This window comes from Seriola dumerili, unplaced genomic scaffold (assembly GCF_002260705.1).
Source record: "Seriola dumerili isolate Sdu_G_001 unplaced genomic scaffold, Sdu_1.0 BDQW01000331.1, whole genome shotgun sequence".
NCBI lineage: Eukaryota > Metazoa > Chordata > Actinopteri > Carangiformes > Carangidae > Seriola > Seriola dumerili.
The window spans coordinates 6,987,648-7,001,107 of record NW_019174586.1 but is presented as its reverse complement, the minus strand read 5'-3'; the positions used below and the strand labels follow the sequence as shown (position 1 = coordinate 7,001,107).

Genomic DNA, 13,460 nt, shown 5'->3' with positions numbered 1-13,460 from the left:
ATGGTTAGTCCAGTGTGAGCAATAAATAGATGCAAATGAAACCTGTTGCACTGAACACAATCAGCTAAAAGATTTCAATAAAGTGGGTGATGGATGACTGAAGAGAGGGTCAATATCACAAGCATTCCTGTTTTTCTTTTTTCTTTTCTTCTTGACTCAACCTATGCTAAACTAAATAAATCTAATAGAAATCATTCTCTCAAAACGTCTATAAGTAAAGACTTTTAACTAATTTGATGTGTTTTTCTGAGAAATTGTTTTCATTCCTGTTTCCTTGCTCATCAATATCTCACAGACTAGCATAGATAGCCCTGAGTGTATTCCTGGCACACAACACATCAACAATCTTCTTGGTAAAATGATTCCTTTCTCAGAAAATGTTTCTTATCACTGAGCAGAAACTGTGGAAGACTCTTATGCACACTTGCCGAGTGTGAAAATCCATGTGCTGATGACAAGCACTCGAGTCTCGAGAGAGAGTGAGAGGCGCTCGACTGCAGCTCGCAGGAGAAACGGGAAGACAGCAAAGGTGTTTGTGAAAAGCAAGGAGAGAGAAGGGATAAACTGTACTGGAGACAGCTGTGTTGATAGCAGAGGTGAGTCAGCAGACAGCAGGTCAGTGTGACAGAGTCTGCATGAGACACCTCCTGAGGTGAAGTTAAGCCGCTTACTGTGGCAGATTACACTGCTTGAACAGAATAATCTGACATTTTCTTTTGATATCTGTGTCAGACGTGTGTGAGGTGGAAACAGGATGAGATATGTGGTTTGGGACCAAGCCAGTTTGAGAGTACCTGAGAAAAGCATACTAGCTGTGTCAGTGTGTTTTATAGATGGATCCTGCACCTGCAGCTGTCTTGTCAATCGTCCAAAGAGCATTTTGCCTGACAGTGATGAATGCGTTCACATGAAGCCGAGCGCTGCTTGACGTCTCTTGTTAAAGGCTGCGTAATGACTGAGAGCAGAAACAGGAGGAGAAGAGAGTTCTGGTGTCTGTTATGCTGTTGGCCCTCGGGCAGTTTTTCTACTGGCAGAGTGAGGGGGCTGGGGTGGGGCGGGGGTTGGGGTTGTGTGGGGGTGGGGGTGGGGGTGAACAAAAAGAGAACAAAGAGGAAAAAAGCTGATGCAACAAGTAAAAGAGAAGTAGTAAAAGAAAATAGATGGAAGGACAGAGAGCACAAAAATATTTGAAGATTCAAGTACACATTAAGACGGCTGCGGTGGAATATGTGGGGCTGCATCAGGGTTGAGAATAACCCCGCTCTTCAGAGGCTACAAGGTCTTGGAAGCGGAGATTGTGTCTCTGATGCCTTCTCAGGTTTCAGAGAGATGTGTCCCTGTTTGATGATGTACTGGCATCCCTGAGTTGGGGGCAGGGGCATAGGGTTACCAACTACCCACAGGACACCATTACTTGTCTTCAGTCAAGTGCTGCAGGGCGTGGATGAAAGCACCAGGCTTTACAGACAAGGGATAGGATGGAGCTAATATACCCATCGCCTGTGTGTCTGTGCGTGTGCGTGTGTGTGTGTGTGTGTGTGTACACAACTGAGTGAGTGAGAGCAAAACAGTCAGCATTTCTGCACGTATTGGTCATGTTACTTATTGTGGCATGTACATACAAGAATCCAGCACAAATGAGATGCCAAAAACACGTTGCAGTGGTAAGATATTTGTCAGACAAGAAAATTACTTCCAAACTTTTGCTTTAAATCATTATATAATGAGCAATAAAACACAGAATGGACTCAGTCTCACCTAAATCACAACAACAAACAATGCCCTTTATCCTCAGGGAAAACAGTAAATCTGACTGTTTTCTAATGGTAATGTATATGAAATGAACATATAGAGTAACTTTGACTTCTTGTAAAATTCTGCTTTGCATGCAGCTCTACATTGTACTATAGTTGTTTATCATGCAACAATGTGTTTTTAATTTAGGTTTGTGCCAAACATCAACAGACCGTCTTTCCCTTTACATAAGGAACAGTTGTTTTTGTGGGTTTTCCCTGTGAAATGTCCCAGTTAAAGATCTTTCTCGTGAGCCGCTGTTCAGGCATAATCACCGAGTCTGCTCCAAAGCGGAATCAAGTAACAATTATGTCGTTTGGAGTTTCCCATCCAATATCATCACTGATGGCCAAAATTGGTGTAGACTTAACTACCACAAACAATCGAAAAGCTTGGTAATGAGCTGTGTTATAATTTACATGTTTACGGAGTCCGCAAATGCCAGAGGCATAATTTGAAACAGGACACAAACAAGTCTTGTACAGTTGTGTTTAAGTATCCCAGATCCTTCCTTCGACCTAACGCAACTTGTGACTTGCAAGACAACCTTGATGTAATCCTTATGTATTTGACTCACTTTTAAAGGGGACTAATAATGAATTATGACGACGTGAATTATAAAGTCATGTGTTTACAAAGACCTGTAGAAAAGAAACACACAGTGCTAACTGTGGGGAGAAGATCTTTTCTTCCACAGCTGGCTGTGTAGTGTGTCTTTTTTTTCATTAAATAGCGTCCTGCTGTGTTCTTGTTTTCTAATGAAAAGCTGCCTCATTTTCATTCCCAAAATGCACTGGGAAATATCACCTGTGGTTAAGAGGCTCCAATAGACCACCTATGGTGACCCACAGAGACAGCAGTTGCATTCACGTGTAAATAACAACTCAAAAAGAGAAAAAGTGTCAAATCAGGAGCCTATTTTCATATTTTTAACATTTAATGAACTTTAAAAAGGTATTTTTTTACACAAAGAAATGCATTTATAATCCTGGTGGTTGTTGGTTAGAATGTTTTGGACATCAGTGTGTACACCAGATTTTTCCTCACCTCTCTTTGTTTAGCTTCCTGACTGCTTCACTGTTTCCACGTCACCTGTGGATACTCAGAGCCGAGGGAGGGCAATGTAACACAAACATTGGGCTAATTGGCCCAATTAAGTCATTATGCAACACAAGCCAGAGGTCTGACAGTTTACACTCCTCTGGCTCTCCTTACAAAGACTGGTGTCAAGATAAACTCTGAATTTTCCCACCAGTATCTCTCTGTAGAAAATGAATTATGAGGCACTGCAGATCTGTCAGTGATAGACAATTATATCAGCAGTTACTTTTAGTACTGGAGGAAGTTGTTGCTGTGAGAGACGTTGTGTGTGTGTGTGTGTGTGTGTGTGTGTGTGTGTGTGTGTGTGTGTGTGTGTGTGTGTGTGTTTGTGTGCGTGTGTATGAGTACATGCTAGCGTTCATGTGTTTACCTCGCCTGACATGTCAGGAGCCAGAGGGATGAGGGGCCACAGGGAGGAGTAGATAATGAAAAACACCACCCACAGGCCGATGCTTCCCCAGATGGCGATGTGACTGAACTGTGAAGAATCAGACGACAGTAAGGTCACAGAAAGTATTAAGGCTTTTCATTTACTGCACGTTTGAGCTCGACTACAATTTACCTACTGAAATCGTATTAAGGGTAGCATTTTCATACATTATTACTGGTTTGTTACCACTGTTATAATTTGGGCTTAAAAATGTACTTTTGGTGGCTTCTTATAACTTGAAGAAGTTACCATACATGTAATTTCACTGGGTTTACAGTTACAAGCCCGCTGAGAACAAACCATAAAGAGATTTGGAGATAAGAAGAGGATGTAAACTATGTCACAAGTATCAGTGGTCACATAAAATGGAGGAACTGGAAAAAGATAACAGAGCCTTAGCGAGAATGGAGAGAGCCATCAACTTACCATGGTCCAGGATGAGGTCTCAAGACCGGCTTTAAGACAAACTGTGATGACCACAAACTGTAGAGACACAAATCACACTGACATTAAACCAAGAACAAAGACCGTCCCCCTTCAACACTAAAATCGGTCATGGGAAGTGCATCACACATAACTGAATTTTCCTAAAGGTCATATTTTTGTTTTACACACAGTTTAAAATTGAAAAAGATCAGTAGACAAAATGAAAGGTACAAGAAAAGGAAGTATAACTGATGTTTATTCAGAGAAATTCGATAACACTTGGCTCAGACACCTGAACTGTTTAACACAGCAGAAATACTGCCTGTCAAGAAGATTGGTGCACTTACTGTGTAAACCATGTTGCCTAAGAGGAGATAGTCTGGAGTTCTTCCGTTGCCAAAAACAGTATCTGTGAAGGGAATCAACAACAGGAGCTTTTAGGGCAAAAGCTGGCTCTTTTCAGCTCTTGGGTTTCACACAGAGTTCCATTAGGTGATCCAAAGAGTAAACAACCAGACAGCACATAGGATATTACTTTAAGTATATCCGAGTGTGAACTTTGGTGTAAAACTCTGTTTGAGACTTGGCTATAAGAGCGAACATGGGAACATAAAGTGAAAGCCACAGTCAAACGCTGCTTCCATTACGGCCCTTTGAGAGAGACTGGAATGTTAATTCTGTTTTTCGGAACTATAAGGAAAAGTGTTTCTATGAAAATCCATCTGCAAGACTGAAAAACTTAATTGGTGTACATTAATCATGGTCAGAAATTAAACGTTCTGCCTAATTCACTATCTTAATAGAATAGGATTGTTTCTCGGACAAAATGGTTATTTATCCTGCCATTAAACTGTAATCAAAACCTCTTGAGAACACTTTTCCTACAACAGAGGTTAGAAGAACTTCCTAAAATAATAAAATAGAAATTACGTGCAAATCACACAGACATATTGCTCCTAACTGCCCACGTGGGTTAGGGCAGGGTTTCCGGATAAAATATCCGCAGTGTGCGACTGCCAGTAAAGAAAGAAAGAGAGGCTCCCTTCCCCTTTACTTCCGGCTGGTCACATGTCTTGTGTGCGCTGAGGCTTCGCTGACAGCCTGTCAGTCAGAATGAAGAGGCTTGGCGCCTTTGTTTGGAGAGCAGGCCCAAGCTTGTGTGGTCCTCTGGCCAGCCAAGACTTACAGGCTCAAAGATCCCTATTCTCTCTTCTCGCGCACACAGAAATCTTGCATTTTAATGTGCACAAATCATATGGAAAAATAAAGTTATTGTGAATTTAATTTAAATAAGATTGCACACACAAAAACACTGATATTTGTCTATTGGGATAAAAATCATCATCATATAAACTGGTCAATCTCCCGGAAACTTCGTATCTGTGTGGTGTGTTTATGAAAAATGAAGTGAGTGCGAATAACTGAACCTAAAAGCATTTCAGCGGCTCATTGTGTGCACACATGTACTGATGCAAACATGAATATACGCTTGTTAGTGTGTGTCGCTCTTGCAGGAGCACACACATGTTTGCAATTCATGACTAGATGGTTGAAGAGAGAACTAATTAAGACAAAGTATGTGTGTTTGACTGTCCTCCCTCTTCATCCACTCAGTCCACCGAGAGCTGTGGCGGGGTCTCTGGGAGCTACTTACCATGCTGGAAGGCTTTAAGAGGGAACCAGAAGAGGATGACGGAGTGGAAGAGGCCGTTCAGACAATGGGCCCAGAAGACCTGCAAAAAGGAGGGGAGAAGGATGGAGGGGAAAAGAGGCATGAGGGGGAGGAAAGGGAAGGGAGGGGGGTGGTGGCGGCAGAAGATTCCAAGAGGAGAGACAGAGAGAGGGAGAGAAATAAAAGCATGAGAAAAGGGTGTGGGGAGCTCCAGCCTTCCAAGTGACCCCTGACCTGGGCCCTTTGTGCCAGCCCAGTGCTAGGCTAAGTGGCGGTTTTGTCGGGGCCTCCTCGCTGAATGGCCACCCCGCTGACAGACACGTTGTATATCCTCTGTGTGTGTTATGGGGGAGAGAGAAGCTGCTGAGTGTGTGTACGAACAGTGAAAGGCAAGTGGACAATGTCAGTGTGCAGGTTTTAACTTCTAATTTTTCTTTTTTTTTTTAAAAAGATAACACTGCATTTAACAGAAAAAAAACAAGCGAGCATAAGAAACTGCAAAATACACGTCCTCACCTCGGCTATAAGAACATTATACAATATTAATATATATCCTGCCAGTGTGAGGGTTTCCTCTCATTACATTTCATTAGGCTTCAGCCCTTTCATGTGAGAATTTTAACTGGTGTAGAAATAAATGACAGGAGAGTTTAAACAAGCAGAAATCAGTCTAGAAACACACACAGAGAGACTGACAGGTCTGACAGAGATTAAACTGTTTTCATGGTAATTATTAAGGGCCTGGAAAATCGCGGTGTGGACCGCAGTCTGCGTGTGTGTCTGTGTATGCAAGCACGCAGACTTTGGATGAGTCCTTTAAATCAATACTGCAACTCCAAAACCACCTTGTTTCAAATTTACATTATGCAATGGCAGAGCCAAACAAAACACTAATGGCCGATGTAGCATGAAACAGCCGTGAAATCTATTCTGCCAAAAGCTGCTCCACATTCGTGCCCCCTTTTCCTCCTCTGTGCTGACCCAGACATTGGTGTTAATTCTGAGAGCTGAAAATTTGTCAAACCCAGAGAGTAAACGGCTGATGGAGGAAAAATAAAAACAGAAAAAACATCACATTTTAATCTTTGGCCTCTTTTTAATCATTGAATGTTGGCAGACGGCCAGTCAGAGGCTTGTTTTCTTAAAAACACCACTTTCAACAACTTCAGCAAATCTGTCAGTAAAACATAAAACATGACTTATGAGACAAAATGGACACCCTGAAAACGTCTTGGGATTCACACAGGTTAGAGTCATATTAGAATAAATACTAGTACTGCTTTACATCACAGGGTTGTTAAAAGTGTTCTGCCAGAAAGAGACATGAAAAAGAAAGTAAAGGAGTAGAGAGTAAAGCAGTACTGTGGACGGAAAAATCTTGCTCTGGACTACGAGCCTTTACAATGTACCTTGGCCTCAGTGGCATGACCTCCTCACCTTTCCAGTTGACAAAAACTAAGTCCTGTAGCAGCCACACCCCCCCACCCAGGATTACCTCACCCTCCCACTGTGTACACAAAACCCAATACAGTGAGCAAGGGGCGGCAGAAAGCTGCCCCCGCTCCTCTAACTCAAACTGTACTAAATTATCACTAATGTTACAGTCACATGTTTATCCCAATTAGCCTCCCACTGACAGGCTCAGCTCTCCATCAGGCTCCTCCTAAACTATCCCATCCCAAACATCCTGGGGGTGCAAACAAGTCCCACTTCCCCTCCACAATAATGAATGCTAATGAAATCAATAAATGTTCATAATCATTTGTCACAGTAGGATCTTCCCTTTCGCCCCTCCAGCCACCCTGATCTCTTTCTTTCACTTGTATCCCGGCAAGTTGCTAAGGATCCCCTCCAAATGAATGCCCAGTCTGTCCTGTAAAGATTCAGCAGCCCTTTGTGGAACTTTTAATTGCCAAAAAAAAAAAAAAAAAAAAACACACACATGAAAGCCAGTAATTAATATCGAGCCAAATATTTCCAGAGTTTCCCACCCCCTCCTGAGTGAGGTAAAATAAAGAGTTTAAGGGGTGATTGCTGGTAAACAGCTGTAATTACTACGACCACATAAAAGGGAGCATGGTTTATTAGAGTGACTTAAGTGTCAAGAATATGTAATTAAAAGTGAACCGGCGACACAGTTGAAGCCACGCCTTGAGTTTCTAACACCCTCGGTCACTCCCTTCTCTCACCTCAACACAAACAGCTTTAATTCACAAAGACAGTATCTGTTGTGTACAAAAGAGCCAGGCGTGCAGAAAGACAGGCTTCGAGGGGCCAAATTCCTGCTGGATTTTCTCGCCTCGCCTCGGGCCAGCTGCAAGGAAAATATCTCGGGAAAAGAGTGGACAAGCCAGCAAAAACAACCTGCTGACCTGGCCGAGTCATCATTTATGGGTCTTGGAAAATGTGGTCAAACAAAATTGAGGTTCATTTACTTCTGACTATCAGAAGCATACTTTTGTGAACCTTTTTTGGCATGAAACGTTAATGAAGTCTTGAAAAAAGTTAATGAAAGGAAAATCCACTCCACAACTGAATTCTGGCAACAATTCTGGAACAATTAAATCCATCTCTAATCTATTGTGTAATTAAGGGAATAAAGACAATGTCTGATACTTTCAACGCTTGTAAAAATTACATTTATTCAGAGACAACAAAAAGCGCTTATGTTGTGTGCAGCATGTCCGTTTTTCTTCATCTGTATTTCCTCAGCTTTTTTCATGGATTTACACACAGCCACTAACTTATTAATCAACGGTGACTTTACAAATTAAAATGGTTTCCATATTTATTTTCATTATTAGCTCTTCTAGACATTTGCTCAAATAAATTCTTTTTACATCTAATAAAACAGAAATATTAGTAAGGCTGTGATTATTTTTTATCATTACTGATTATTCTACTCATTTGCTTTGTATATAAAATCTCTATAAAGTGTCAAAAACAGTGCAAAATGACTGTTATAATTTCCCACAGCCCAGGTGATGTGTTCAAATTGCTTATTTTAATCAGACAACACTCAAAAACCCAAAGAAAAGCATCAAATCCTTATACTTGAGAAAATAGACCAGGAAAATGTTGATGACTGAGACTGACTAAAGAGATTAATTGATTATTCAAATAGTTGCCAACTATTTATCTGTTGGTCAAATAATCACAACTGTACTGCAGCTGTAGACATTAGCGTCAGACAATGTGATAAATACATTTTGTTAAGGAGGAATTTGGAGGATTTCACTTCAATAGGCTGGATCTAAATGTACTGGCTGTCTCCTGTTGACAAATAAACCTTTAACATTTTTCTATCAGCAGTCTGAAAACTGACTTCTGTCACTTTTAACAGAAGTGAGGAGTCCCGGCTCAGTAATACTAGAGGAAATCTACTGTCATTTTATACACGCAGTCTGGTGCTGCGTGGGTTAAACGTGATCTGACAGCCTTGCTGTTAGAACAAACAACTCCCCCACTTAAACAAATTGCATAATTTCCTGCAACAAATGCCATCACACAATGACAGCACACTCTCTCTATTCTGTCCTCTCTCCGATTCTTTCTGCTGCATCCCCCCAACTATCTGACCTTCCCTGCCCCTGACCGTCATGGCCAATCCCGTCTTTAATCCACCTCCATGCGGTGCTAACCAGGTCACCACGCCTATGAGGAGGGTCCAGGAGTCTCTGGCTCAGCATGGAGAAAGGAGGAGACATCTTTATTATCAGCGGGGAAAAGCTAACGGACAGCCCCCACCACCAGACAGAATAGGTCAAACCAGGCCAAACCAGGCAACAACTGGAGACCTTCTGACCACAGCTGCCAGGTCACTGTGACGGGAGACGCATCAGTCGCTTGCAACAACATGACAGGAACATCTTGTGTCAATGTGATGTTAATTGGTTGTAATAGCTGGAACATTTGACCTTTTCATTTGTGTGCTGGAGCACTAAATTATTTCTCAATTTTATGATATAATAGGAAATTACCAAATTTTTTAGTGTTTGGTGATACTTAAAACAAGTTGAGCTGAATGAAATTTCCAAAATGACTGATAATGATACTTCCCTTTAAAAGTTGCATAAAAAAATCATCTTCCAGAGGTGTTGAAATGACATACAGTATTTAAACAGTTCATTAGGTTACCTTGGTATTAAAACCCATGGCATTCTGGGAGGTTTTGTAGAGTTCTGGGTATTTCAGCATGTTCTCTTTCCTGCAGGAGCGTTCAAATATTCCCAGAGTGAGAGGAGGCAGAGCAGTGAAGATCTACAGGAAAAAAAACAACAACAAAAAAAAAACAGAGAAACATCAGTGACTAATTCAGATGATTTGATACAAATATTTTCATTTCCAATCAATTAAAAAAAACGCAAATGATAAATTATTGTAAAGCTCTTACCTTACTAAGCAATAACATTGAAATAAATATCTAATGAATGAATCTAATGTCCAATTATTTCAAACTTATGGTACATGTGTGTTTTAACCATTGTCACCATTTCCATATATTAACATTTGTAGCATAATCTGTTTCATTCTGTTCTCCACTTGCTCCTTTTTTAATTTACATCATTGAAGATCAGCGACCTTAAAACCCTTCAGGGTTTCTTATTTTGATTTGTCATGCTTCAAGTCCGTTCATATGCAAAACCCATCTCCAGTGAACATCTGCGATACTCTTGACTAAGAAGCAGGTATTTAAGCCTGGCTAAAGTGTAATTTCGAAGTGGTGTTGTAATGTTGTTTGGTATAGCAGCTGCTTAGAAAGTGGCGAGGGTATTGTGTAGCTGGGGGGCTCAGTGGGTCAGCTGGTGTGAGTTCCTTGTAGGCCCATCTGGAGTGGGAGTCTGTAGGACCAGTGGGCTACAAGACATGCTCCACTGGACTCCTTCCTTATTCAGAGCCAGACCAAGGAAGATCTCCACTAAGGGGCGGATTCAGCTCACTGCCTTAGACAGACTCCCACTGAGTCACAGGAATTCCCCTAGTTTTTAGATAAAGTGAAAGACTGAAGCCTCTTTCCACCCCCAATACAGTACTGATTCTCTAAGGTAGTGGTTTATTATGAAACAAATGCAAGAGGCAGGGCTGTGGAAATGTCCTTGTCAGTTAACAGTCTGTCCCTCCCATTAATTATTTCCATCTGAGGCCGATCAGGAATGTGGGGAAATTTCACTTCACGCTTCTCTCATTCGTTTTTGTTTATTGAAATTAGTGGATTTTAATAAACAGTTTAAAGTTACAAATCAACTCCTTGTGGGCTTAACAGCATGGTATTAAAGATCAGATTTGCAGATGCACATTTTTCTCTTCTATTAAATTCATGACAGATATGAAATATGAGTTCATTAGAGGTGGTCCCATTATAGAGCCCAGTGGGACTCCCTATATCAGCAGCCAGCTCAGTTGTTGCTCCAGTCTTCCTATTCTTTTTATCATTCAAACGTAGCTGCCCTTGCTAACTACACTCTTTGGGGCAAGTCACACTGTTGTTCTTTCACATTCAGTACATAGTTTAGGGCACTGAGGGAATATGGACTTGACAACAGGTCATAAATAAAGGAGAAATTTTTCAGGATGTTGATGACATAGTCGTGCAATGAAGGGATCAGTTTTGGGGCACCATGGCAAATCAGTGCTATGTCAGAGAGTGACAGGGGTAGAGTGGGCTCTTTAGAGAGTAAATTTTATAAAACACTTACCACGTTGTACAAGCCGATACACCAGCGTTCAAAAAGAATCTGACCTGAGAAACCATTGACGAACGCGAACCAGATCTATGGGAGACAAAAACACATCAAAGAAGAGCAAGAATAGCAAGTATCAGCTGAGGAAAACATAATCACAGATGTTTAATACACTTTCTATATATGTATTAATCAATCTCAATGACAGACAAAGATAGCAAGGATGGTATCTTGTCCAACACACATTTTAATCAGTGAGCCACTTTCATACTGTAGGCTTCACTCAAAAAAGATGATGAAAAAAGTACTACATCTCTGTAGTCTTTCCAAATGCCCTTATGTGTATGTGTGTATGCTTTCCATTAGTGATAGCGAGGGTGAGTGGTTACTATTATCTGATTTGAGACAGCCACACTGCGTCTACAGACCAACAATCCATTTTTCAGTCACACTACATTCTTCTTGATGTCTTATGACAAAAGACACCTCAGATAGAGAACTGCAGAATCTAGAAGTCTTATAATATGAACAGATGACAGAGAAAATAGCTCCTGCTAATATATCCTTAAAATTATTGCAAGGGTGATGCATCTTGTGATAATGGTTGTTTTGGTAAAAGAGGAAAAACCTGCTGACCTGTGATCAACATGCCATTACGATAACTTAGATAAGTTTCAAACTCAGGAAAGACTGAGGGGCCAAAACATTAGAAATTAGAAAAAATGAGTGACACTGGGAAAGCCAAGACCTCCAGATGCCACCTCTGTGATGCAAATTATCCCATGGATTCATTACAGGATTACCTACAAACATATATCAAGCACACTGTTTCCCTTCATGATCTACCTGAAGACATGTGGGTGACAGACGAGGTTAGTTATAGGGGCAGAGCCGACCTGTGGGACTCTGAATAATGGAAACTTTGATGTATCGTGTCAGGAAAGCGAGACAGAGGTAATGTAAACCATATGCTGGGTGGAGATGAGGCTTATCACCATATCTTGATTAGTCATACTTATCTGAACAAAACAATTCCTCTGTGACCAGGACAGAAGCCAGGTATTCTGAAAGTTATTTTAACATGCAAGCAGATATAATATAGATATAGCGACAGATATAACATCTAGTGGGAAAAATTACACATTTTTAATTTTTGATTGTTGTAAAGTAGATTTGTCTGACACATCCTGGAGAAAAATTGCATGTACAATTTGAAAATTGCTTGTCCACTGACAGTGAATCAAAATTTGCTCCTCACATTGTTTCCATTTGACACTTTGTGGTCCAGAGCTGGCCCTTGCTCATGCCAAATATGTCAAGGGAACATCAGGGGTGCTGTGTTTTGGCCATGGCCAACCAAGCATTTCCTCGCTTCATTTAACTTCATTATGAAGGCATGAACTGCTACAAATTCTCAGATTGGGACAAAGCCTGTTTGAGGGCCCCACCCGCCACTGCCACTGTCTACACGACCAATACCAATTGCCACTGGCCTTTCCCATTTAATCGTGTAAGCATATGCATGAAAACAAATGTCTGTCACCCCCAGCCACCCCCAATTCTCCCTTCATTCCCTCAGTCGAAGAGGAGAGGCCGGGTGCCTATAGATGAGGCCTGTTTATGAATGTGCCCCAAAACCCTGGCCCTCACCTCCCCTCCCTGCCACACCCACCCATCACAGATCCCACCCTCCACTCCATCAGGTGCACTCTACCATGATGTTGTTTCTTTATATGAGGGGTGCCTGTTTTCAAATTCATGTGGGATGGACCATGCGGCTCTGTAACCATGAGAATCAGAAGGTGGACAGTACATCTGTTGGCAGTGTGATAATAGTTTTAGGTGTTTTGGGTCTTGGCTTGCTGAGAAATACATTCAGATGCCGTTGCTACGGGTTATTTGTAGAAGAAGCCCAAGCCATGAGGCAGGTTCAACCATTAGCGTGGCTTAAGCAATGGTAACGAGAGGCTAGCGGGTAGGTCAAACTGCTGAATTAATTACAGCTCTGCTCAATGAGAGGCTCTGGGCTGATATATTGTTGTGCTAAGTTAAAAAAGGCTCCTATTCATAGCATGTGGTAACTGCTTCTGTGTGAGTGTTTTGGCCTGGTCCTTGGGGTCCCAATAGCTTCTCTCTCTTTCTCCCTCTCCCATCTCTTGAGGGACAGATGCATTGATTTGCTCATTAGGGGAAGTACCAGGCAGGATTTTTCTTCCCCTTTTCTTCTCCTCATTGAGTGCCACTCAGCGAAGGGGTGTGGCTGGCCTCTCTCCCCGACTGCACATCATGAAAAACAGTAATGGGGGGAAGCGGGAACTGAGAAAAGGGGGATTGGGCAGCGGCTCGCCGATCAGAA

The 13,460-nt window shown here is 41.6% G+C and overlaps 1 protein-coding gene across 5 annotated transcripts in view; it reads right to left on the bottom strand.

The window, feature by feature from the left end:
• Window positions 1–13,460, bottom strand: part of atp8a1 (ATPase phospholipid transporting 8A1) — a 102,247-nt gene that overhangs the window by 11,229 nt on the left and 77,558 nt on the right. For all 5 annotated transcript variants that reach the window (XM_022760215.1, XM_022760212.1, XM_022760216.1 and 2 more), the window contains 6 exons: window positions 11,120–11,194; window positions 9,561–9,683; window positions 5,406–5,484; window positions 4,099–4,160; window positions 3,752–3,808; window positions 3,266–3,373 (listed from right to left, as the gene is read on the bottom strand). In XM_022760215.1, coding sequence (XP_022615936.1) covers window positions 3,266–3,373; window positions 3,752–3,808; window positions 4,099–4,160; window positions 5,406–5,484; window positions 9,561–9,683; window positions 11,120–11,194 — 504 coding nt within the window. The remainder of the gene's footprint in view (window positions 1–3,265; window positions 3,374–3,751; window positions 3,809–4,098; window positions 4,161–5,405; window positions 5,485–9,560; window positions 9,684–11,119; window positions 11,195–13,460) is intronic.